The sequence below is a fragment of the Meriones unguiculatus genome, chromosome 4, assembly GCF_030254825.1.
Source record: "Meriones unguiculatus strain TT.TT164.6M chromosome 4, Bangor_MerUng_6.1, whole genome shotgun sequence".
Classification (NCBI taxonomy): Eukaryota; Metazoa; Chordata; class Mammalia; order Rodentia; family Muridae; genus Meriones; species Meriones unguiculatus.
Genome location: NC_083352.1, coordinates 14,005,243 through 14,029,790, shown reverse-complemented (window position 1 = coordinate 14,029,790; position 24,548 = coordinate 14,005,243). Strand labels below are relative to the sequence as shown.

The 24,548-nt window shown below is 44.1% G+C and overlaps 3 protein-coding genes across 3 annotated transcripts; 2 read left to right on the top strand and 1 right to left on the bottom strand.

Moving 5' to 3' along the window:
- Positions 1–1,108: 1,108 nt before the first annotated feature.
- On the bottom strand, positions 1,109–3,717 carry LOC110566873 (beta-defensin 12). The gene is made up of 3 exons (XM_021664778.2): positions 3,633–3,717; positions 3,249–3,290; positions 1,109–1,432 (listed from the first exon to the last, which is right to left on the bottom strand). Exons 1-3 carry the CDS (start codon positions 3,700–3,702, stop codon positions 1,308–1,310), a joined length of 237 nt encoding a protein of 78 aa, XP_021520453.1. The 5' UTR covers positions 3,703–3,717; the 3' UTR covers positions 1,109–1,307.
- A 2,256-nt stretch (positions 3,718–5,973) lies between these two features.
- Positions 5,974–8,629, top strand: LOC110566879 (beta-defensin 106A-like). The gene is made up of 2 exons (XM_021664785.2): positions 5,974–6,037; positions 8,385–8,629. Exons 1-2 carry the CDS (start codon positions 5,974–5,976, stop codon positions 8,570–8,572), a joined length of 252 nt encoding a protein of 83 aa, XP_021520460.1. The 3' UTR covers positions 8,573–8,629.
- Positions 8,630–16,180: 7,551 nt separating this feature from the next.
- Positions 16,181–23,135, top strand: LOC132653558 (sperm-associated antigen 11B-like). The gene is made up of 3 exons (XM_060381336.1): positions 16,181–16,226; positions 21,748–21,899; positions 23,013–23,135. The coding sequence occupies exons 1-3, from the start codon at positions 16,181–16,183 to the stop codon at positions 23,133–23,135; spliced, it is 321 nt and encodes a 106-aa protein (XP_060237319.1).
- Positions 23,136–24,548: the final 1,413 nt, after the last annotated feature.

The following is a 24,548-nucleotide window of genomic DNA, read 5'->3' as shown; positions in this document are numbered from 1 at the left end:
GAATCCGTCTGCCTCTGCCTCCTGGAATGCTGGGATTAAGGGCCATGCACCATCACTCCTGCCTCTAATTGTCATTTTATGAATTCACCTCACTCCCACTCGACTCCCCAGAGCTTCATGCTAAACCTCATTATGCTGAGTTCTCTTTCTAACAGGCCGCAGCCAAGGATGCGTCCATAAGCCCATGTGATATTTTTATGACCCACAGGAAACATATGGCTTGCTGTGCTGCGCCCAGTGTTTTAGGCTCTACCTGCCACGGGAGTGCCAGGTGGGAGCTGACAGAAGAGCAATAACTTTAATGTGGAATATCAAGCCCCTGGCAGGGAAATATTCCTGTTCCTTTCTCCCCCGCCATTTTCTCAACAGATGGTATTGACTAATGCCAACCCAGAGTCAGGAGCCCTGGTAGATGGGTCTTGAAGAGAACAGTGCTGGTGTTTCAGCGTCAGAAGGGAAAGAATGAGACAAGAGTCTGAGTACAAGATGCGCTGGGCAGAACAGTGCTCAGGCTCACACGTACCCCAGAAAACTGACAAAGTGCAAACTTCGTGGCCATGAGGTTTTTGAAGCTACAAATTTTATTTCGCAAGGCAAAAGTTGCAGTTTTCACCTGCAGATATCCTATGCAAATGAGCATTTTAATTAACCCCTAGCAGTTTTCTTTTGCAGGCAAGAGGAACAATGCAAACCCAGTACCACAGGCATTAACAGAGTGAACAGGAGTTATTTTTACAGAGTACACCATAACGGTTGCAATCAGTGGATGATAGCACATTACCTCATCGAGAATACAATGGATGACTTTTCCTTGTATTCCGTAGAATTACAATACCATCGACATGGAGGTGAAGGGCACTTTTGTTCGTCTGTTAACTCCATAACAGTAAGTTAGACAGACACCCAGAGTGAGGTGGTGACACACAGGCTGCCCCTCGTCTCCCCGCTCCGGCTTCCCACAGGCAGCAACCTTTCTGGACCTCAGTTTCTTCAAACACGTGCAAGAAAGCGACAAAGTCGATTTCTCAGGTGATCCTGAGCTATATGAGAAAATTCTGGAGAGAGGACTTAGAAATGACAACAAGTATTCTAGAAATGTTCAGCAGCGTCTGATTGAGTAAAAGGCATTCATTTCTGTTTTGAGTTTTTTTTTAATCATAAAAAGTAGAATGAAGCACAGAAGCACAAGTGGGGTGAGAATGGGCCTGAATCTCTCTGACCGTGGCCCAGTTAGGCCCAGAAGCTCTCTCCCGGGACATCTTTTCAGCATGGCTGTTAAGGCCCGAAGAGCGCTGCTCAAAGAGTGTTCAGATCCTTTCTCGACAGCAGAAGAAGTTTAGCTTGCACTTCCCTGCAACCTTCTCGCTGTCCATGCACATCCTCCTGCATTTTCCCCGACCGAGCCTGCACGTCTCGCACACGGAATACTCCCCTGTGCCAGGAGAGAGCGGCTGAGACCTTTGCCGGGCCTTTGTAGGGATGGGAGGGAAGGACGCACCTCTAAGGCCACCCGAGTAGGCTGGGTTTGCAGGTACGGTTATGAAGAGGATTTTCTAGGATTCACTCACAGGCTTGGGGGATAGCTCAGTTTAAAAGCGTTTATCATGTAAACATGAGTTTCACCTCATGAGTCTGATCCTCAGTGCCCGGATGAAAAGGCAGGCCTAGTGGTCTACAACCCTAGAGCTGGGTACTTGGGATCACTTGGGTACTTGAGGCTCAGTGGTCAGCCTAGTTGAATTTATGATAGATTGAAAACATGCAAAACAAAAAACAAACAAAAACAAAAACAAAAACAAACAAACCCAAAACATGTCTCCTGGGAATGACATTTAAGTTTAACCTCTGGCCTTCACATACATATGAACACACACAGACACACAGACACACCACACAAACACACTGTGTAAGAAAAGCACTGCCCTGCAGCATCTGCTTCCCACACTGTGGGGGCTGGAAAGGGTTAAAGACAACAGTTAACCATCATCCATGTTCGCCGGGTGTTTCCTGCCTTTCATGGGCCCAGTGGAAGTGACCAAGGAATATCTATTCTCCAGAACTGATAACATGCACACCTAACACTACCGAAACATTTACCAGATGAAAATGAGAGGGAGAGCTTTTGGTTTCAGATCCTTGAAGCTGGGATGAATACTTGCAGTCTCAGTTCTTGTTTGGGCCTAGGACCAGCTGCACATTTTCAATCCATTGCTTACTTTACCTAGCCGCCTTTGACTGAGGGACACACTGGAAACACCTGCGCGCATTTTTAACTTGCTTAGGGGTGAAACAAAATCACTACTGCTTGTACTGTATGGTATTTGCTTTAGTAGTTAAGTGTTCGTTAAGGGCTGGAGAAGCTAGTGCTCCAGGGCTTCTGCATTTCTCTGGAATACTGTCTGAGTCTCTTTAAGTGGCTGTTAATTATTATGTCATATTAGTGTGTGCATGTGCGAGAGAAAGATGCGCCGTGGAGCATACATGCACACGAATATGTACACACAGGGCAAGGAAAGGCATTGGATATTCTCCCCATCACGCTCAGCCTTGAGGCACGTTCTCTCTTTGAATCTTAGCTCTTTTTTTTTTTTTTTTTTTTTTTTTTTGGTCTAGCTAGGCTGGTAGATTTCAAATGTCCCGTTGAACCTCCTAGTTCTGCCCTCACAGTGCTGGGCTTACAGGCTCAAGCAAGACTGTGTGGGTGCTGGAGCCCAACCCTGGGTCCTCATGGGTGCAGGGCAAGCACTCCTAAGCAGTGAGCCATTTCTCCAGCCCTCCGCAAATATTTTAATATGTCTTTCAAAGGTGCTTACGCTGTGCTGTCTTCCCATGTGAGAGGCCCTCCCAAGCACAGGCAAAGCCTGTGGCTAGCCACCATAAACAGCTCGTCTATCAGGAAGGCGACTTCCAGGAGACCATCTTCCCCATTCTGCTCGATCCTCCTCACCCAGCTGCACTTGTGCAGACCTCATTCAGTTTGGGTTCTAAGATAAGGGAAGTCATGCTCTCTGGGTCGTGCTAATTGATGGGGCTGAGGCTGAACCCCAGCAACATAAATTAACGGGGAAGTCCCTGGGAAAATACAAATATGATCACGGTCACAAGAGTAACAGAGGAGGGAGCCAATGGATCAGGACTCAGTCCTTTCACAACTACCTCTGCTCCTTGGCTTCATCAGTCAAAGATAGCTAACTGGGCCTGAGTCCCAAAGAGAAAAGGAGAAAGTGTAGGTAAAGGGTATAATTTACCTCCTGGAAATGACTGGGAATACTCAAGTCCTGCCCAAGACCCTAAATTAAAAAAAAAAATACATTTTAGGAAAGAATATTAAAGCAAGACACGACACTGTATAAAACTTCTACATGTGAAATGTCTCCTGAGGTACTACCGATGTTATGGCTGCCATCTTTATTTGATCTCAAGACTAGCACTCCTGGCAGCCAGAGAGACCAATGTACAAGGCAATAAAATAAAAATGAAAGCTCTATTCAGCTGTCTTTTAGGAAACATTAGTGCCGAAGAAGTCTTTGGGGAGAGATTTACTCTCAATTTCACAAGGATGCATGGAAGAATCATTGCGTTTCATGATCTGCCCCCATCACCGCATCAAAACCCCATCAACTTTGATTTACCTGGCGGCAGTTGAGCTACAATGAAGAACAAAGTAAAACCAAAATAGAACGTCTCTCTGCTCAGGGCCATGTCTGAGGGGAGAGTCTTCAGAAGACAGGATCAGGGTTTCTCTGAGGGGACAAGAAAGCATTTATATTTGAAAGTAATGGATTATGTTCTTGATCAGTGAAGTGAATCAATTAAGAAAGCACAGTTACATGCTCCATTTGCTAGGATCAAGAGCTGACGCAGTGTATGACCTTGGAGCTGGCAAAGGCCTCCTCAACACCTGACCAGCTTGTAGAATGGAAGTGGATGTTTGTCCAAGACTGGGAGAACCCTGGGCCATGCATGAGTCTAGGAGTCTAGTCTAGTGCAGGAGTCTAGGGAAGAGGACCTTGATAAGTCTCCGTATCTTCCCAAAGACCACGGCACACATATTGCTTTTGCAGCAGGGACCTGGTATGATTTCAGCTCACGAGTACTTTGAATGCTCACAGTGCGACAGGGCTCTGGCAGGGACTGGCAGGCAATCCACAGATGTGCACACTTACCCTCCTCATTCTCGCTGCTGGGTATCAAAAGGAATATTCATGTCACTCATGTCAACCCCTAAACTATGTCCTGCTTATTGCCACATTGATGCTTATAGTTATATGATATTCTGGTCTTCGGTCGTGGCGGCAAAGGCGGGCCTGGTGTCACAGGTTTGTAATTCAGCTCCTCCAGACATGGAGGCAGGAGCATCACAGCCTAAAGGCTTGCCTGGGCTACACAGTGAGTTCAAGGTCAGCCTGTGTAACTTTGGTTTTATCTAAAATCGGTAAAAGAGGGCTGGGATGTACAGCTCGGTAGTAAAGTGTTTGCCCAGTACACACAAACCTTACATTCAGTTCTCAGCAACCTCACCTCTCACATGTGAGAGAAGTGTACACTCTAAGGTTAGACAGATACCACCTTGGACACACCAACAGTTTTTGAAACCTCAGCTTCTTTATCCTTAAAATTGGATTGTAATATCAGCCTCCTGGGGGCATTTGAGAACATTGCATATGGCATAGAAGTACTTAGAAGAATGTCTAATGCTGATGATGATTGCTGCTCTTATGATTACATTCCTATTTGTATAGAACTCTGAACAACTACTCTGCTAAACGTGTGTAGTAATAATGATGTCTTCTGTACTCATAGATCAGCGTCTCACTCCACCCTCGCCAGAGACGCTTCTTCTCACATTAGATGGGAATGAACACAGAGCTCCACAACTGGGCAGCTCCCAGCCCTGCAGCTCCCAGCCCTTAGCGGGATACTTTAAAAACACCCCTTCGCTGAAATCTCAGGGGTCCATGTGGGAGAGGAGGCGGGAAGGTTGTTAAGAGCTGGGGAACTTGCTGGTCCACACACTGCGAGGCTGATGCACGCGTGAATCCACGGAGACTGTGACCGTGTGCACAAGACCTGCACAAGCTTAAGTCAGACGAAGCTGCAGCACAGAGAAGGGGAAGGGGACACAAAGCCCTCTCCTCGACAAGGAGCTATTCGTTTGTAATTGAGAACTGCTAGAAGAGGGAAACTCAGTTTTCCTGAGTGCAGTGACACTGGGCCTGTCAACCACACTGCAGGACAGGCCTTGCGCTCGGGATAGACGGGCAACACAAATCAGACAACGGGAAGCTGGGTGGGAAGCTGGGAGGATCTGGGAGGAGCTATGGGGAGGGGAATGAATGTGGTCAAAATATATTGAGTGAAATTCTCCAAAAAATAAATAAAAACATAAGCAAAGCAAAACAAAACAAAACGCCCTCTGAGATTAAGTAAAATGACCTAAGTAATGCTTGAAAAAGGGTGCATATGGCAAAGTCCAGAATTTAAAAACAAATAATGGAGTGCATGCTCAGGTCAAGCTCTGTTCCCAGGGTGGGCAGCTCACCAGGATGGAATCTGGAGTTTAGCGTCCACCTGAGTACAGGGCTCCAGTCCTGAACTGAAACTCTGAGATGTTGCCTACGTGTGCCCGCACCACTCCCGTGACCTGGAACCCTCAGGGGACACAGCCAGGATTAACAATACAAATGTCTTCACCTCGTGTTCTTCCATCCCCAACCCACACCCAGCCGTCCACTTCTGTCCACCTCTGTTCTACTCCCAGGCCTATTTTCCTTCTTGGGAACTTTCCAGCACCAGAAAAACCAGTACTGAACTGTAGGTTGCGAGACATCCCCTGAGGCAAATGGGCTTTCTGAAGTAGGGCGTGGGCTCATTCCTTCAGATGAACTTCACTGATCAAGACGCTGTTCGGTCTGGAGCAAATGTATAAAGGTGGGTGTTGGTCCTTTCCCATGGCCATTGCGCTGACCCTCCATGGCCCTCCAGGTCTTGAAGACCTTCCTATTTCTCTTGGCTGTTTTCTTCTTTCTGGACACAGGTAAAGAAAATGAGCATCTTTATATGGAGGGTGAGCGGTGGTGATGTCCCAGACGCAAGGTCTATCCTGCAAATGCCCAGGCACGATCAACTCTAGGATTGTAAGGATACCTTTGATCTGTTGGTTTGCTCTCTTGAAAGAGAACAGTTGTTACAGAAGGTAACTTTCCTACAACCTGTTTATCAACAAATCATGTATCTATGTATCTCATTTTCCATTGATGAAAAGTTGTCACAGGTTTGAATAAGTTAAAGGGCATCAAGAAAGATACTTTTTGATCCCTGATGCTTATCAACAAAAACATTGGACAAAAGTTAAGGGAGGGAATGAAAAGAAGACAAACATGCATTTAAAAATGTGTTTTAAGTATTGAATAAAATGGGTAACAGGGAGCTAGAAAAAGAAAGATGTGGAAAAAGAAAGTGGTTCAACAAACATCCATGCCCATCATGGCATCAGGCAAAAGAGCTCACTGGAGAGTGCTGTTTGTTAATTGCATATCTAAAAATGGATGCTGTGTTATAGACTCCAGGTAAGAAAATGCATTTAGTTCTGCACAGCCAGTGGCTTTAGGGAGAATTCTGTTCTGCTTTTAATTTAGAGATATTCAGAGAGGTTTTTTTTTTTTTTTTTTTTTTTGGCTTGAAACATTTACCATATATGTGTGTGTGTGTGTGTGTGTGTGTGTCATATGCATGGAGGCTGGGACCCAGATGGGTGGGGCTTCTTCCCAGGGCCACACAGGTAAGGTGGTATTGGTGCTCTGTGTTGGGAGCTGTACAGTGAGAGCCGTGTGGGACACCCTTCCCCCATCAGAGTTCTCTGTACTTTCTTACACTTTTGGCAAGTGTGAAAAGACGTAGCAGTATCAAAATTAAGGTTCAAGAGTAGACTCTTACCAGTTCCAGGTTGCTGAAGGAAGGGATTCTCAGGAGTCAACATGAATCCATGTGACAAATCCATGTGAGTGGATTCTGCAGCAGGATAGGGCTATCTAGACCTTCAGTGGGAGAACGGCGTCTCAGGCATCCTGCTGGCACTGGTGTGTACACTGGAGGCCGAGGAGAGGTATTAAGACCATTCATATGTCCTACACAGTTAGTCAACACACCATAAGATTATACAGGATAAAACTATCAGTCGTACCAAACACACCACACGTGACTCCATTTGGACCCATTAGAAGGCTATGGGCAAGGATGTTCTTTTTGGTCCAAAAGCTGCTGGTTCATCACTGTGCACAGGATGTGCTGCAAGGATTCTTGGTGGTGTAAGGTCTTGAGCCTCTAGTCTGACATAGCCTAACTATGTTAGGAGAGCAGAGAAAGTATTGAATACTGCAGAGAAAGCCAGAGCTCAAGGGGCTTTGAAACAATGGGCTCCCGTGCTTGTGAATTGAGACCCAGACAGCAGCTAGTCTGTCTGAGAGCAGTCACTCCCTGGGTTTTAGGTTTTGCATAAATTTGAGCTGGCAGCTTCGTGCATTTATGGCAAATGGAGCCTATGTCCGTTATGCCTCCACAGCATATCCTTCAAGCCAGCCACTCTTGAGATTTTGATCCTGGTAAGAGATAAGAGCCTGTCCTTAGCGTGCAGCAGTGGTCTGCTCTTGTGAATGCTGTTGACAAGGCGCTAAGGCAAGAACTGCAACTTCACGCAAAATAAAAAACAAAAGTCACTGGGAGCCGGTCTCAACTACTCACCCTTTCCCTAAAGTGTCTGATGTTTACAGTGGGATTTTGGTGGAATGTGATAGAGAAATGAGACAGTCTTCTCTACTTGGATATTTGCATTGGCCCATTAGAAACCCATGGACAAAGGTTTTCTTTGGCTTCCATCTGCCTGGGCCATCACTGTGAGTTGGATATACTACAGGCTTCTTCACTTTCTGTGAACTCCATTAAGCTTTTGTCCCATGTATACAGTTACCAGTTCTAATGCCAGTCTCGAGCCATTTCCCCAGTCTCAGACATTGCTTTCAACTCTTACTGAGCAGCAATCTTTGAAAGTATGTTAGAACAGTTCCAGGCTGTGAAAGTGCTTGTGAGTTGATTTGATAATTTTTCTAGCAGATTTGTATAAAAGGATGCTATTTCCTGTCTTCCAAAGTCCTAAACAACTCTGTTCAGGTATTGGCTATTTTTTTCCTGCCCGTCACCTTGTGTGACAAAAGAGAGGTATCACCTAGAAAATGTTTCTGCTAGCAGTTCACCTACTGGAGGACAAAAACACACACACAGGGCTTATGTAAAGAGACGGTTGCTGATGGTACAACAATGACGGGATGGTTAGCCACACTTAAATTATTTAAAGAACTAACCTTGTCGGGGGCTCTTCTTTTGTGTAGCCAACAATGCTTTTTTCGATGAGAAATGCAACAGGCTTAATGGGCGATGCACAGATAACTGTCAGAAAAATGAAGAACTTGTTGCTCTCTGTCAGAAGGGTCTGAAGTGCTGTGTGACGCTGGAGCCATGTGGACAGATCAAAGTCAATGAATCGGAAGATGTGGGGTTCACAGGCAATCCTGAGTGACCTTGCTTTCTCTTTTCCCTGTGGCACCTGCTGGGAGCAGATATTTCAATGAAAATAAATGGCTGATTTTCCTCAGCTTGTCAAGTTTTTCTTTCAGAAGGCCAAGAATGGCTATCCAAACTTGATGGTCCCTCTATCCTTGCTCATTTTTTCTACAGTTTTGTGGCGTAGCGATTGTCCCAAAGTTATATGATATTTCTCCTAAAGCAAGGAGACTAAACTCCTTTAGCCTTGGGCAACTGACTTCAACCAAAGGGAGGGAGGAAGGAAATAGTTAAATGGAGAAATGAGCAGGTATCTCGATGAATGTCTGTATTAGTGATAGGTAGAAGATAGGCAATAGATATTAAAGACTTGTGTTTGTTGACACCTGTCCTAAGTAATCACCATGAATTGTGCCTTTAATCAAGGTTGATTCACTATTTCTGTGGATTGCCTCTACCTTTCCTAGATTGTTTCCTGATACAAACACACATTTGCAGGTGTTTTTTTTTGGGGGGGAGGGGCATGTTTTTTTTCAGGGCTACAGTTGTTGGGTCACGTCATAGCTGAAAGTTCACCTTAAGAAAAATATACCCACTAAATTCATTTCCAGAGTTTTCACACTTTTTTATTGTCACTGTCAATACGATCCACTTGAAATGTACTTCAGCTAGTATTTGGTTTGTCACTGCTGTAAGCACAAGTTATCTTATTATTAGCAAATTATCATTTTATTTTAGCTGTTTTGAGAACTGTGTATTCACAGGTCTTTCATTTAAATCTACAGCCATTTCAAAGAGTTAATTTTCCTCTAAGATGTGAAATTTGCTCAAATTACATTTTGGATTTTGAATTTGAATTTTTTTTTTTCTCAGCATAACTTGATAGACAAAGGTCACATCTCCCTTGAATTGCCTTGGCAAAACAGTTTTCAGTATTTGAATGGTTAAAAAATTTATGTACACACAAGCAGCACCAACTTTTTTCTAGAATGTGTATAGTGGTTTTGTCCATAGGCACCAAATGTTGGAAGCAATAAAGATATCCTTCAGGAAGTCAGTTGCTAAACAGAAGAGTGACATACGCACACAGTAGATTATTATCCTGCAGCAAGAAGAAATGACCTATCAGTTCATAGAATGTCAAGGATAAAATTCAAATGCATACAGAGAAGTGAGAGAAGCCAGCCTGGGAGACGTTATACACCTTGTGTTCCAAATTTTGTGTAAAACTATAAAGACACCATCAATAATCAATGGTTGCCAGGGACTTAGTGATGGAGAACTGTTCTCCCTGACACCAGAGTAATGGAAACGTGCTCTATTTTATTTTATATTCTATGTCATTGAGTGCTTAAAATATTAAGAGTGAGTGTATTGGCAAACCATATCCTGGAGAGGAAGACAGTCCTGACCTAAGTAGCTGCGGAAATGAGTATTGTCTGTAAATCTAAATGTACAAGATGCCATGCAGAAAGCACCACACTAGTTAATGAAATCGATGCCCGTGGGAACACACAGGGCTGTTTGTTTAACAACTAGGGTACTGCTGTGTACATCAACACTGGCTACCAGTGAATGGACAGTAGATGACTGGAGTCAGGTTGCTTACTGCAAGAGTTTACAGATAGGCAAAGGCAAATTGAAATGATGTGTAGTGATAGGCTAAAGGTAGAGATGCCATGATAAGTTCATGTTTAGCTCAGTTTAGACATATTATTACATACACACAGATTTACCGGTATGTAAATATAGATATTTCCTTGCTCTTCCACTTAAGGGAGCCTAGAAACAACAGAACTCAAGAGGTGTTTTCAGAAATGTGAGTCCCAAGCCTGGGGTGTGATACAAGATATGCTTAGAGAAATAGATGATGCCAGGACAAATGGGCATGTGTCAAAGGATGAGAGAGTGCCCAGCGACTACAGCAGGGTTACCATGAATCAAAGAGGAGCAACAGTGGCTCATCCGCTATACACTACAATAACAATCTGCAGGCAAGATGTTCCCAGTCCACAGAAAGGAACAGCAACAACAACGCAACCTAGTATTATAAACCTGGCTAACAACGTGTGACTAGGGAGTCATCGAACCTAGGGAGGAACTTACTGTTGAGGTCATGCTAAATGGAGGTGGTAGCAAACTACCTTTAGCTATTGATGATCATGTGGTAGATCAGGGCTATTCTCAGCTTTTGTCAGAGAAGCATCTGTGTCCAGTAGTTAGTGGCCGATACAGAGCCTCATAGCCGGGCAGATTGCTGGAAATAAATGACTTATCCCTAAATGGGACCATCAGTATCACTCATTGCAAGTCCCAGGAAACATCAAAGGAAGAGGAGTGGAAAAAATGTAAGAGATGGAGGATTTGGAAGAGTCTGTCTTTGAAAATGCCGTCTTCTGTACATAACACACCAGTGAGATTACAAACACACAGCAACTGTGGCTAGTTGCACAAGACATCCACAAAAAATAGGACAGGGATATAGGAAGAAGACCTTTTGGAAAAAAAAAGTGGTGTGCAAGAGTGGGAGGGAATGAGAGGGCACAATACATTACATTTTTAATAGTTCTTTTTTCCACAATTTATTCATTATATATCCCCGAATGAAGCCCCTCCCTCAACTCCCCCTAGTCCTACCTCCCTCCCTCTTTTCCTCTATCTCTTTCCCCTAGTCCACTGAAAGGGGGAGTTCTCCTCTGCCATCTGCCCATAGCTTATCAAGTCTCATCAGGACTGCCTGGATCCTCTTCCTCTGTGGCCTGGCAAGGCTGCATCGCCAGGAGCAAGTGATCAAAGGGCAGGCAATTGAGCTCCTGACAGAGGCAGCCCCTGCTGCCCTTACTTGGGAGCCCTCATGGAGGCTGAGCTGCCAATTGGCTACATCTGAGCAGGAAGTCTAGGTGCTCTCCATGCATGGTCCTTGGTTGGTGTATCATTCTCTGTAGGAGCCCCTGGGCCCAGATATTTTAGCTTTGGTCTCCTTGCGGGGGTCCAATACATTATATTTATACATATATAAACTGTCAAAAGTATGTTAGGAGAAAAAAAAGGAGGTGTTATAACAGCTGAGAAGTGTGTAGAAACAGAAAGGCTACACAGAGAAAAGAAAAAAACAGCCCCCCTCTCCATTGCCAGTTCATAGGAGAAGGAGCTGAAGCCACAGACACAAGGCTTGGGCATTTGTTCCGCATGGGTACACAAATTGCGGGGCCTCTGAGGCATGTGAGAGGCTCTCTAGGGTCAGCAATGGTTCCATGTGTGGAAGGCTGCCCTCACTGGCAGCCCTCAACCCTCACTGGCACTGCTTTCAGCTCACACATCTCATGGTGAGCAGTGGGGACTGCTGGAGCCAGCTAAGCCCCACCCTTCCGCAAGATGGAGAATTCCATGACTAGAGGCCCAGGAAGAAGCTTCTCTAATTTCCAGAAGCTGGAAACAGCCCAGATGCCCCTCAGTGGAGGAATGGATACAGAAATTGTGGTACATCTACACAATAGAATATTACTCAGCAATAAAAAACAAGGAAATCATGAATTTTGCAGGTAAATGGTGTTGAAAAAGATCATCCTGAGTGAGCTATCCCAGAAGCAGAAAGATGCACACGGTATATACTCACTCATATAGACATATAATATAAGATAAACCTACTAAAATCTGTACACCTAAAGAAACTAATCAAGAGGGAGGACTCTTGCTAAAATGCTCAATCCCTATCTAGAAAGGCAAAGAGAATGGACATCAGAAGAAGGAGAAAAGGGGGAACAAGTCAGGAGCCTGACACAGAGGACCTCTGAAAGGCTCTGCCCTGCAAACTATCAATGCAGATGCTGAGACTTATGGGCAACCTTTGAGCAGAGTGCAGGGAATCTTATGAAAGAAGTGGGAAACAGTAAGATCTGGAGAGGACAGGAACTCCACAAGGAAAGCAACAGAACCAAAAAAAAATTTTGAGCACAGGGGTCTTTCCTGAGAGTGATACTCCAACCAAGGACCATGCATGGAGATAACCTAAGACCCCTGCACAGATGTAGCCCATGGCAGTTCAGTATCCAAGTGGGTTCCATTGTAATAGGGACAGGGACTGTCTCTGACATGAACTGATTGGCCTGCTCTTTAATTACCTCCCCCTGAGGGAGAAGCAGCATTACCAGGCCACAGAAGAAGACAATGCAGCAACTCCTGATGGGACCTAATTGACTAGGATCAGAAGGAAGGAAAAGAAGACCTCCCCTATCAGTGGACTTGGGGAGGGGCATGCATGCAGAGGGTGGAGGAAGGGAGGGACTGGGACAGGAGGAGGGAGGGAACCACAGGGGGGATACAAAGTGAATAAAATATAATTAATAAAGAATTAAAAAACCCACTCACCCTCCTTCCTCTCACTTACCCCTCCCCTCTCCCTTTTTCTTCCCACTCTTCTCCGCCTTACTGCATTTTAATATTGTTTTAACCTTTAAACTAATTTTATCGTAAAAACACTTTTTATTCATCTTCTTACATTTGCCTGCTTTCTTTATGTATATCTGTCATCAGAGGCTTTCCTCTCTCGTTCCTATCATATTATTTTCTGTGGTTATCAGTGGTTGGCTTCAGTGGTTCTGATTGTATGTCTGTATCCAGTTTATTTGCTGTTATTGCTGCTATGGTGGTTTGTTTTCACCTATCTGAGTGACACTAGGGGCTAAGCTCTCAAGAGAAGACCATTCACTAGCGTGACTCTCAGATAACAGCCAGAGTTGATCCCCAACAATACACAAACCACGAGTTAGAAACATGATGTGAAATAGGAAATAGGAAATAGGAAGGGCACATGACTTCTCAAAACCCCACACAACTCTGAAGTAGTTAAATTCAAACATCCTGATGTGTGAAGTGGCAAAGAATTAAAATATACTTTTAAAAATAATCAATAAGCCCACTTCAGATTCAAATAAACAAAAAAAAAAGAAGAAAAAAAGCAATCCATAACCTGGAGTTGGATAGCAACAACTTGGGTGAGAAATTAATCAGAGACATAGAGACTCTGGAAAAGCAACAAAATAGCAACAGAGATCATAGAAATATAATCTATGATTATATTTCTATGATTTCATATATATTTCTATGATTCATAGAAATATAAATCATAGAAATGAATCAAAGCTCAATGCATCAAATAAAAAGTTCAATACAAAACATCACCTATAGACTATCCTGGGAGGACTAAAAGATACTGGGGATGGAAGACAAAGATGAATAATTACTACACTTAGGTAACAATAAAAATGAATGACTGTAACATTCAAAAGCCATGGAAAATTACTGAGAGAATTTGGCTAAAAGCATAGAAAACCTAGTCAATAAAATTATAGAAGACCATCTCCCATATCTAGGGAAAGAAATGACATTTAAGCATATAAGTCTGTTAGAACTCAAATAGTCATGGCCAGAGGTGGACATGTCCATATGATAATCACACTTAAAGTGCCAGGAATATAGAACAAAAAAGAGTATTGAATGTTATGAGACAGAAGAGCTCGGGTGCTTACAAAGACAGATAACAGAATAACAGCAGGAACAGTAAGTGCTGGAAAAGCAGGAAATGACTTAGTTTAAGCCCTGGGACAACATAGCTGGACACAAAGACTACAGTGCCCTTCAATGTTAAACTGTAAAGGTCAGAGGCGATATGAAAACCTTTCACGATATACATATATCATCAGAGCAATTCATGGTCACCACACCAGCACTGCGGGGGACACTTAAAGGGGTACCGTACAGTAATAAACAGTGTTGATTCCCCAGTTAAAAGGTTACGAAGAAATATACAACTGTTTGATATCTAAAAGGCAAATGTGACAGAGAAGATTTTAGACAAAGTTAGAAGGAACAAGGAAAGTCACTGTACATTCTTAAGGGATCAATCTAGATACACAATCTAGACAATATAATGATTGTAAATAGATGTGCATGGAACTTTAATTCACCCAGTGTCATCAACCATAAGGCTTAAAGGACAGACAGGTCCAACACAGTAACAGTGTGTGACTTTAGTACCACACTTTCACCAACAGATGAGTCATCCAGACAAGAAAATTTAAAATAGAAACGGCAAGGTTAAATCGTGACATGGCTCAAATCACGTTCAGACTGTCCCACCCAACAAGTTCAGAACATAGTCCTCTCAGCAGCCCATGGAACCCTTCCCCTTCTCCGTTATTTAGAACATAAAGCAAGTCATCACAAATAAAAAAATCCAAAATAACTTCCTGTGTCTTATCAATTAAAGCACAACTAAAAAGAAATAGCCAGAAAACTACAGAAACTATAGAAATACATGGATAGTGAGTAATTTATTCTAAACTCGTATACAGTTGGTTTTGTTTTCCAGTTTTTCTTTGTTGCACTAGCTATAACATTTGTGGATATTTTGCATGTGTGTGTACCCCCCCACACACTAAAGACATTGGCATTTTGTTGAACATATAATTAAAACCATCATCTTTTTTCCAGCCTAACGGTCTCTCCCACATAGCAGTAGATAAAGACGATGCCACTGCCCATTAAAGCATGAACTAGGATATCGTTTCCAGGGCTCATTCCCTTACACAGCGAAGCAGATTCAACCTGTTACCTACAAGATTTCAAGACTGTTCATTATGTTCACAATTTCCACCTGTCTACTGTGAAAACACACCAAGCAGCTTCCACCTGAGACATTTTCTGTGTGAACGGTAAACACCTGGGCTGCTTCTGTTCAACCCATAAGCACTCCACGGATGCGGGGCTAGGACATGTCTGCTGACATGTGCTCCTCTTTCTCTGAGGTCTCGCTTTAGCAGTCCTGAGGCCTGCTGGGCCTCATCCCATCCCTCCAAGCTACTCACAAGTATGAACCAGTACCATGGATTCAAGACAAAGGCACAGTGTTTCTCTCTCTGCCCCTCACACTTTACATTTCCTGAAAGGTACCTTAGAGATCAATTCTATTTCCTGTCTAGTTCTTGCTCCTCACAGTCTCCCAGCCAGGTGATTTGGTGCTCTCCAGTTGTCTTCCCCGTTCCTGCATAAGGGGGAGCAGTGACAAACAGTTGCTCTGCAGGACACACAGTGCCCCCTTTAGCTGAGGTGTATGAGCAAAGTGCCGCCTGTCCGCTCTGTGATCCAAGATGAGGAGGCTCTCTTCACGGATGTCAGCTTCCAAAGCCAGGCATCTATATTCTCTCTAAAACACGGTTCATTTCTCTTACGGTAAAGTTATCAGGAAGGGTGCCCAAAGGCAAATGCAGGCCCCTGTGTTGAGTACCTTGCCTGTGGATAGGAGCCGGAGTCAAACCCCAGTCAAACCTCTTCTCTGGGAAGACAGAGACTAGTTCAATGAATCCTCCCTCTGGGTCACTCTTGGTCACTCCACCATGCCTACTTGGGACAACCCCAAAACGCAGGCTTAATGTCACCGATTGCTGTCTTTATCTCACATGCTTTCTGTCCGCAAACTGCGCTGACAGCTCCTGCTGTCATTCATCACCTTCATGTGCCAGACCACTTTTTTTTTTGACACGATGTATTTTATATATATATATATATATATATATATATATATATATATATATTTCTTTATTTTTGATTTGGAGGCTGCTCGGGGATGATGGACATTAACCCCATTTACCAATACTTCAAGACACTACTCAGTAAAGTATATGCAGAGCCATTAGATGTCAGTTCAAATGAAACAGAATTCAATGTTCCTTTCTTAGACTCACAGAATGTTGGAATTTAAAAGAGTCCTGGAGATCATCTAGTCTGGGTCTTATTTTAGGTGAAGAAACAAGCAAGTATTGTCGCTTTCTGTCACACTCCCCACCCTTAACATTTAGGTCAGAACTCTGCAGTCCTCCTGGCCTGGAATGGCTTTAATAACCTGAAGACACACTGTCCACAGGTCCAGCTCCTCCCCACACCGGGGAGACCCCCACCCGCTTTCTGTTTCTCTCTAGACTCCCCTGACACTGTACTGTCCTTCTTTTACTTCCTCCAGATAAAGAGTGACTCTCAGCTAGAAACACAGGCAGCGGAAGAAGGCGGAAAGGGCTGAAGAAAATAAATCCCGCGAGATCCAGCAAGCTACTTTAACCACAGCGTTTGCCTCGTTGTCTTCAGTGACTAAGTTTGGAACGTCGCAAGCCGTAGTCCATGTACCTACCTCCTGTAATGAAGCTTAGATTAGAAGAAAACAAAAGAAAACTAAGCAAGGCAAGGGTCGAGACTTCTCCGAGACATCAGTAGGGGGCAGGGATCCTCAATGTCTTTGGCAGCCTCTAGGCTCCCGGTTAGGTGTTACTCTTGAGTTTAGGCCATGAGACTCATTAACCGTTCTTCACTGTAGGACAGATGCAGGTACAGTTGGCTTGTGAAAACAGGGTGCCTTCTCTCACCTGTGTCCTCCTGCTTTGCTCTGTGCCCTAAGCTTGACCCTCTTCCTTATCATGTCAGAATACCAAGGATTAAGAGGAACACATTATGTTGACAAGTAGAAGGGAAGGTTATTGATAAAAACAAAATGGTGGGTCCTGGCTGGACCCACTGAGAAAAATTCTAGAGTTAGAGTCAGACCAGGGTCAGCAGTCTCTGGCTCCCCTGCTAGTGTGTGCACCAGGAAGCATCACTAATTCCCTCTGCATGAAAGCTCCCCCAGATTCTCTACAGTACAGTGAAGGGAGAGAATGCCCTTGGAACCGGTGGTGATTTAAATGAGAATGTCCCTCATAGGCTCCAGCATCTGGACACTTGGTCCCCAGCTGGAGCTGTCTGATGAGGTTTAGGGAGGACATGGAAACTGGTGTTGGGAGTTCAGAGCCTCATGGATATGATTGTTTCCTGCTCTCCCTGCCACGCCTGCCCTGCTCTGCTCCCCCACCATGAGAGACTCCTGTCTCTCTGGAAATGGGACACAAGGAACTCTTTCCTCCTTAAGTTCCCATTGTCACAGCAATAGCAACATCATCAGTACATAACCGTTCCACAAATCCAGCTGTACAAAGAACAAATCAGCAGGCGTTAACTCCACTAATCCATATGATCACTCCTCCCTTGCCACCCAGCACATTTCTTAGGCTCCAAGACTGTACGGCTGCCCTCCTTGATTCTCTTCTTAGTTGTCTGTAAAGATACAGAGTGATCAGCTCTTAGACTGTGTGGGTTCAGCTCAGTTCTTCTTTGTCTTTCTTTGTCATTTCCCACTGATACTTCTCTAAAATCTTACTGCTATAAATACATCCTGGATTTAAATAAATATATATATATATATATATGTATGTGTATATCTATATCTATCTATAATTTTCCTTATTCACCCAGAAACCAAGTCACCATATGACCACACAACAAAAAGTCTGTCAAAGTTCCAATTCTAGGGACCAGCATCCCTCTATGGCCAGGACATGCTCTGTGTGTCTCATTCCGAAATTCACTCTAAGGGAAGCTGACTGGCATAGTGGCAGGTAGTGTCGGGTGCAGGTGAATGCAGCGTGCTGGGAAAATGTGGCTCCTCACCTTCACTCTAGGCTCAGCATCATTGTACAGGTGTGCACCTTGCTGCACAGGATCCAATATCATATGATTTGGCTAATTGCTCCAGCAAGGATTTAGAGCTTAGGATTTATTTATCACTTACTGTACATACTGTATTCTCCCTTTTGTGCATTGGCAGTTTACAAACCACAACAACTAGGTGTTGGCTTGAGCTTCCGTGCTTACATTGCTGAACAACTGACAGATCATCACATTCTTCTCTGAACCTTCACTCTCACTTTTAAGTAAAGTCATACAGCAGCTTTCTGTGAAATATGGTCCAGTGTCCTGAAGCCCATGTTCCCTGTCTAGTCTGTTCTCTGTCCACCATCATTCAAGGCTTCATTTTGTTTCCTGAGGTCACAGAGCTTCTTGGTCAGCTCTACCTTCAACTACATGGGTCAGCACAGGTCCTGGGCATGTATACTATACCTTTCAGTTTAGTTTTATGAGACTCCTGAATCTTTGATTGAGTGGTTCTTTAATTCCTTTGCCTTCTCTTGGGGCTCTTTTATTTTTCTGTTGGTTTGGCTTGTCCAACTTTAATGTGATGGTTTTTGTTTTAGCTTAATATATTTTATTTGGTTAAGACTGTAAATCTTCTCCTCAAAAAAGTGGATCCTAAATGATTGCATTATACAAGAAGAAGAAAAAGAAGAAGGAGAAGCAGAAGGAAAAGAGGAGGAGAGGAAGGGGAGGAGAAAGACGATGATGATAAAGAAAAAAAGAATAAAAATTGAATCTGTATGCTTTTCAATTTAAAATTTATACATAGTAGGGGAGTGAGGGGGATGAGAAAGTGGTGAGAAAGAGAAATTGAAGATTGGCCGAGGAAATATGGATGATCAGATTCCCCACCCAGTTTCTTACTGGAAAATGCCAGCAGAATCTTAAAGAAGGTAATATTTCCAACATTGGTTCCATGCTCTTGTGTTCATGTGTTTGGACATCTGGTTTCCAGCTGGTGGCAGATCCTTTAGGAGGCAGGGCTACGCTGGAGGAAGAGGTCACTCAGGGTGGACCCTTAGGTTTGTTCTCTGCTGCTTGCTTCTTTGGAGTGTTAGAAGTCCTGGCAGCAGGCTTCCTCTGCCATGAGTTTTGCCACATCTTGCCCACCATACTGGAATGTAGCCTCTCATACTGTGAGCCAAAATAAACCTCTTCTCCCTCGAGCTGTTTCTCAACAGGGATTTTTGTTACAGCCACAAAAAGTCACAAATACTCCTCCCATTGCTAAACACTGAAAACCAGGAATGTGTTAACTTAGCCTGGGCTCAAAAGCTTCCCTTTGGTGAGACTCAGTTGAATGAAGCACATGTTCACATGTAACTTTCTTATTCTTTAGCTTTGACTGGTTCTAACAAAGTCACAAAGACTTCAAGGGCTTCATTCACATGACATATTTCCCTAGGAAAACACAAGTGAGGCTCTTGGGTTTTCTGCCACAATAAAAACCAAAGATATAGAGAGCTAGAAGTTGAGGTGTTGGGAGGGAGTGGAGCTGCCTTATGACCACTTTTAAGGGAAATGTGCTAACCATTGAGAAGTGACAAAGGCCAACACTCTTTTCTATCATAAGAAGTTATTTCAAAAGAACCGAGCCAGCAGGGAAGAATGGCACCATTCCTGTGAAAATTACATTCACTCACTCTGTGACCCCAAATCACTACGCTAAAAAAATCAACATCCATCGGGTGATGTCACAGGGAGCCCCGGCCTTTACTGAAGAGAAATGGAGGAACAGTGGATCTGAGGGAGAAGGAAGGCATGGGGTGTGGGGAGGGAAGGAGATCTGGGAGGAGTAGAGGGAGGAGAGGCTGCACTCAGAATGTAGCATATGAGAGAAGAAAAAAAGTAAAAATATCAACACATAAGTTGTAATTCCTTTTGTCAGTACAGGTGCTACTTTGAACCAAGTACATAATGTAGATTGTGTGTAAGTTAGGGTGATCAGCACTTCTCTCTCTTTCAGCATTAATTTTGTGAGCAGTTGAGAACCTTAGAACATTTCTCTCCTAGTTCTCATAGAAAACACAGCTGAGTTTTGTAAACCCCGGTCACACTACTGGACTGTCAAACGCCGGAGCTAATTTCCTGCATCTAGCTGGTCTCTAGGTGCCTGTCATCCACCTTCTCCTGCCAACCTTCCTCCTCCTAGCCTTCCGTGGCCATGTCTATCCCACTTCCACGAAGTCCTACACTTCCTAAATGAACTTCCCCCTCTTCTCTTCAGCCTTACCCAAGAAGCCCACTGCGTCATCTTGGTGTGCACGCAACACAGTCTCCTGAGTGTAGACACTCTCTGTCTGCACTTCTTAAAACAGTGGGTGTGACAGTTCCCTACATAATGTATTATTATTTCCAGAGCACAGAGCAAATTTTCCTAATGGGGTTCTGGGGCAGAAGTTGGTGAGATGAGTTCTCAGATGCTCCAGGGCCATTAGTTTTCCTCACTCTTCTTCTTCTTCTTTTTTTTTTAAATTAAAGTTTTATTTTTTTACATTAATTACATTTTATTCACTTTGTATCCCAGTTGTATCCCCCTCCCTCATCCGCTCCCAATCCCACTCTCCCTCCTTCATCTCCTCCCATGCCCCTCTCTAAGTCCACTGATATGGGAGATTCTCCTCCCCTTCCATCTGACCCTAGCTTATCAGGTCTCATCAGGACTGGCTGCATTGTCCTTCTCTGTGGCCTGGCAAGGCTGCTCCCCCCTCAGGGGGAGGTGATCAAAGAGCCAGCCACTGAGTTCATGTCAGAGACAGTCCCTGTTCCCCTTACTAGGGTACCCACTTGGAGACTGAGCTGCCATGGGCTACATCTGAGTAGGGGTTCTAGGTTATATCTATGAATGGTCCTTGGTTGGAGTATCAGTCTCAGAAAAGACTCCTGTGCCCAGATGTTTCTGTTGCTCTCCTTGTGGAGCTCCTGTCCTCTCCAGATCTTACTATCTCACCCTTCTTTCATAAAAGTCCCTACACTCTGCCCAAAGTTTGGCTATGAGTCTCAGCATCTGCTTTGATACACTGTTGGGTAGAGTCTTTCAGAGGCCCTCCAATCCTGTACAACAACAGATCATCTGGAAGTATCTCTATCCCTGATCTCAAGCTCTATTACAGAGCAATAGTGACAAAAACTTCATGGTATTGGCATAGAAACAGAATAGTGGATCAATGGAACTGAATAGAAGACCCGGAAATAAATCCACACAACTACAGATACTTGATTTTTGACAAAGAAGCCAAAGCCATACAATGGAGAAAAGACAGCATCTTCAACAAATGGTGCTGGTCTAACTGGACGTCTACATGCAGAAAACTGCAAATAGTTCCTCACTTTTCTTTCTTACACAGAGGACGCTGAGTTTTAGATCAGTTTTGGCAAGTGCATTTATGATGTCCAGGACAAAAGCTGAGCTTGTTGTAGCTGAGGTATCCACCACCACTGTTCCTGGCGCAGTTTTTCACTTGCTACTTCTTCCACTTTCTCCACACATTTGTACACGTGGACAAATACATGCATAAAGATATGTGCAATCCCTTGCGGTGCATTCCGGACTCTTGCCAACTCTCACTCACTGTTTAAACATATCCCATCCTCTTGGGTTGCTGAACGGAGCGTTCTAAACATCTCTCACTCCAGCAGGGTCGGCTAGTGCCTCATCCATTAACTGCTTAGCAGCTGATTCTCCCTGTTTCCCCAAGAAGGGATTTCCTGCACAGGGAATAAATGGGTGTCAGCTGTTGCATCGCAAAGTGAGACGCTTATCACTCCGCACATGCCCCCTTTCTATGGTAAGTCAAGCGCCAAAGGACAAGGCAAGCGCATCCACTTGGAAAATATTGAGTGAGTGTGATGGGAGGTGGCAGTGTGGATGGGATGAGGTGAGCACCATTGTTTGGGGAGACATGGTATGGTTGATTCAGTCTTCCCTAGATACGGGGAAAGTCAGGAGATCACTCAGCCTCTGCTGAAACTGGATCATTGAGGGTCTCAGGAAACATAGGAGCCTTGAAGGGCTGAGATGTGAATTGTCTAAGTTCACTATGGTAATCTCTTGCTTGATTCAAATACTAAGCAGAGGAGATAATTGTCCTGCTGCTTCTTTGTTCCCCCAGGCTTTGAGGTCATTTACTCAATAGGAATGTATTGAATACTTGCTAAATTCTAGGTGTTGGATGAAGTTGTGGCAGGGGTTCCTGGGGAATCAGGTAGAGGGCAGACAGTGCTGTTTGCCAGCTCCAGGGGGGACAGATACAAGGGATTGGCAAAGTACCACAAGACCAGGCCATTCTTCTGGCCTCTTCCGGTCAGATCCATGCTTCTTCTCTGTCTCTAAATTCTAGCCCAGAGCCAGCCTCAAATCTACAAAGCTTGGAGGAGCTGGTAGTTTCTGAAATTATCTTAATCCCCAAGTCATTTCTGATCTTGAGACAAGATCAGTGGATCAGGAGGACAACTGAGTGCTGGCCAATTCCTGGTGACATTCAGTAGTTCCAGTTCTACCAACTCTAATCCTGTTTTATTTTACCACAATCTCTGTTCCACTGGAATTCACCCCTTGTCCCAAGGGATTTAATAGACTGAGGAGAGAAAAAAAGTGCAGCTGGCACACTGCAAATATAAACAGGCACAATGGAATGCATATGCTGTTCTGTCCGAAGGTGTGCTGTGAGGCATAGCACCACCTGATTTTGTTAATATAGGAGCTTAAGAGACTTTGAAGGAACAGAGCTGTGTGTCTGGACTTGCATTCATGGTTTAGTATTTGAAATTATGAACCCTACAAGCTAGAACCTTTTTATTGCCATCCCCCACAACATCGTAGCCTTACTTTGGCAATTACCATTGACTGATAGTCTTGGCATAATCTCATGATGCTAATTCGGATATTCCTCTATACAGAGCCTGAACCAAATTACCAAACCTTCAACTGCAAGAGAAGAGAAGGTTTCTGTCAGGACTACTGTAATTTAATGGAAACACAAGTGGGCTACTGTTCGAAGAAGAAAGATGCCTGCTGCATATGAGCTGACACTGCTGGTCACTGACACTGAAGCCCAGCATGCCTGTCAGCTCTCCTGTACTATAGCGTCCCTCCAGGCATGGGGGCACTGGAGAAGCGGCTAACCAGAAAAGGGCCGAGGCATTTCTATTCATGTTGGGCAATCTAAGCATCTTATTATTACAAAACTAAATAACAAAAGTTGTCTACACACTAGCTTACACGAGGTCCACTAGCTTCAGACACATCTTCAAAGTCCCACCATTCATGCTGGAAGATTCAGCTGTAATAAACCTTCATAGTAAAGCGTTCAAATAGTGCGCTCTTTCATTTAAGGTATAATTGGGTTACATCCCTTTGTCATGGGTACTGAGAAGTATGAATTAGTAACATGGGCAAGACACACACAGAAATAAATATCTGAAAGGACAGATATAACGAACTGGGATTTATGCTTTCATATGGATGTACCTTAGACAGTAGTCACAGAGAATTCTTTGACTAAGTGGCTCCTGGGGAAAACTGAGAAGGCTTTGTAAGATGACCAGGAACTTGTTAAGTTGGGGTAGGGGCAGAAATTTCCAAGCATAGGGTACAAAGGTAGAAGGACATGGAAGGATGATTAGGCGATTAAATGGGAAGGGTTCAAGTACAGCTGCAAGGGAAGTCAATTCAAAGACGCAGGTGTGCTTTGATAGGACCCGGTGCAGTGCCATCGGGGCTAACAGATGGCTAAAACCTTGGACTGCTAAACAACAGGGAGTTATAACAAATGCTTCAGCAGGGCAACAGCCTTTCAATGCTCATGCTATCAACAGAATTAAGAATGTGCTAGGGCTGAGAAGCAAAGATACCAGAGAAGAGGGGGTTGCCACCATCGAAGCTGAAGAAAGTTAGTCAGGATTGAAACCAAGTTAACAGTTGAGAGAAAGTAACCAATCAGAGGACCCTAAAGAAGCAGAGTTCACAGACCTGGTGACCACGAAGAAGGAGGAACAACAGGGCAGGATTAAGTTATGTTAACCAAAGCTACCTACACAGCTCGAGGGAGGGCATAGAGATTGTTTGGACATGTTGAAATCTAAGGCAATCATAGAGGGCTGGGGGGTAGGTGTGTGTAAATCCAGGGGAGAAGAGAAAATGAGAACCCTAAGTTGCTGTCATTTGTCAGTAGGTGCTAAAACCTGTAGTTAGAGACGACTTTCTGGGAAAAAGAAAACTATAATTCAGATATGGCTCTCCGGGGGTTGTGGGGAGGCACTAAACAAAGTTCACATGAAATAACACAACCTCAAAAGATGGAGAATGAAGACAGTTTGGTGGACTGGAAGGCTGAAACAGGAAGTAATCCAGTAAACTAGAAAGCGATCTCGGAAAACAGTGGTGGATCGCTCATCTGTCCTTCCTCCTTTGCTGAGCTACCACCCCTTGGTAAGGA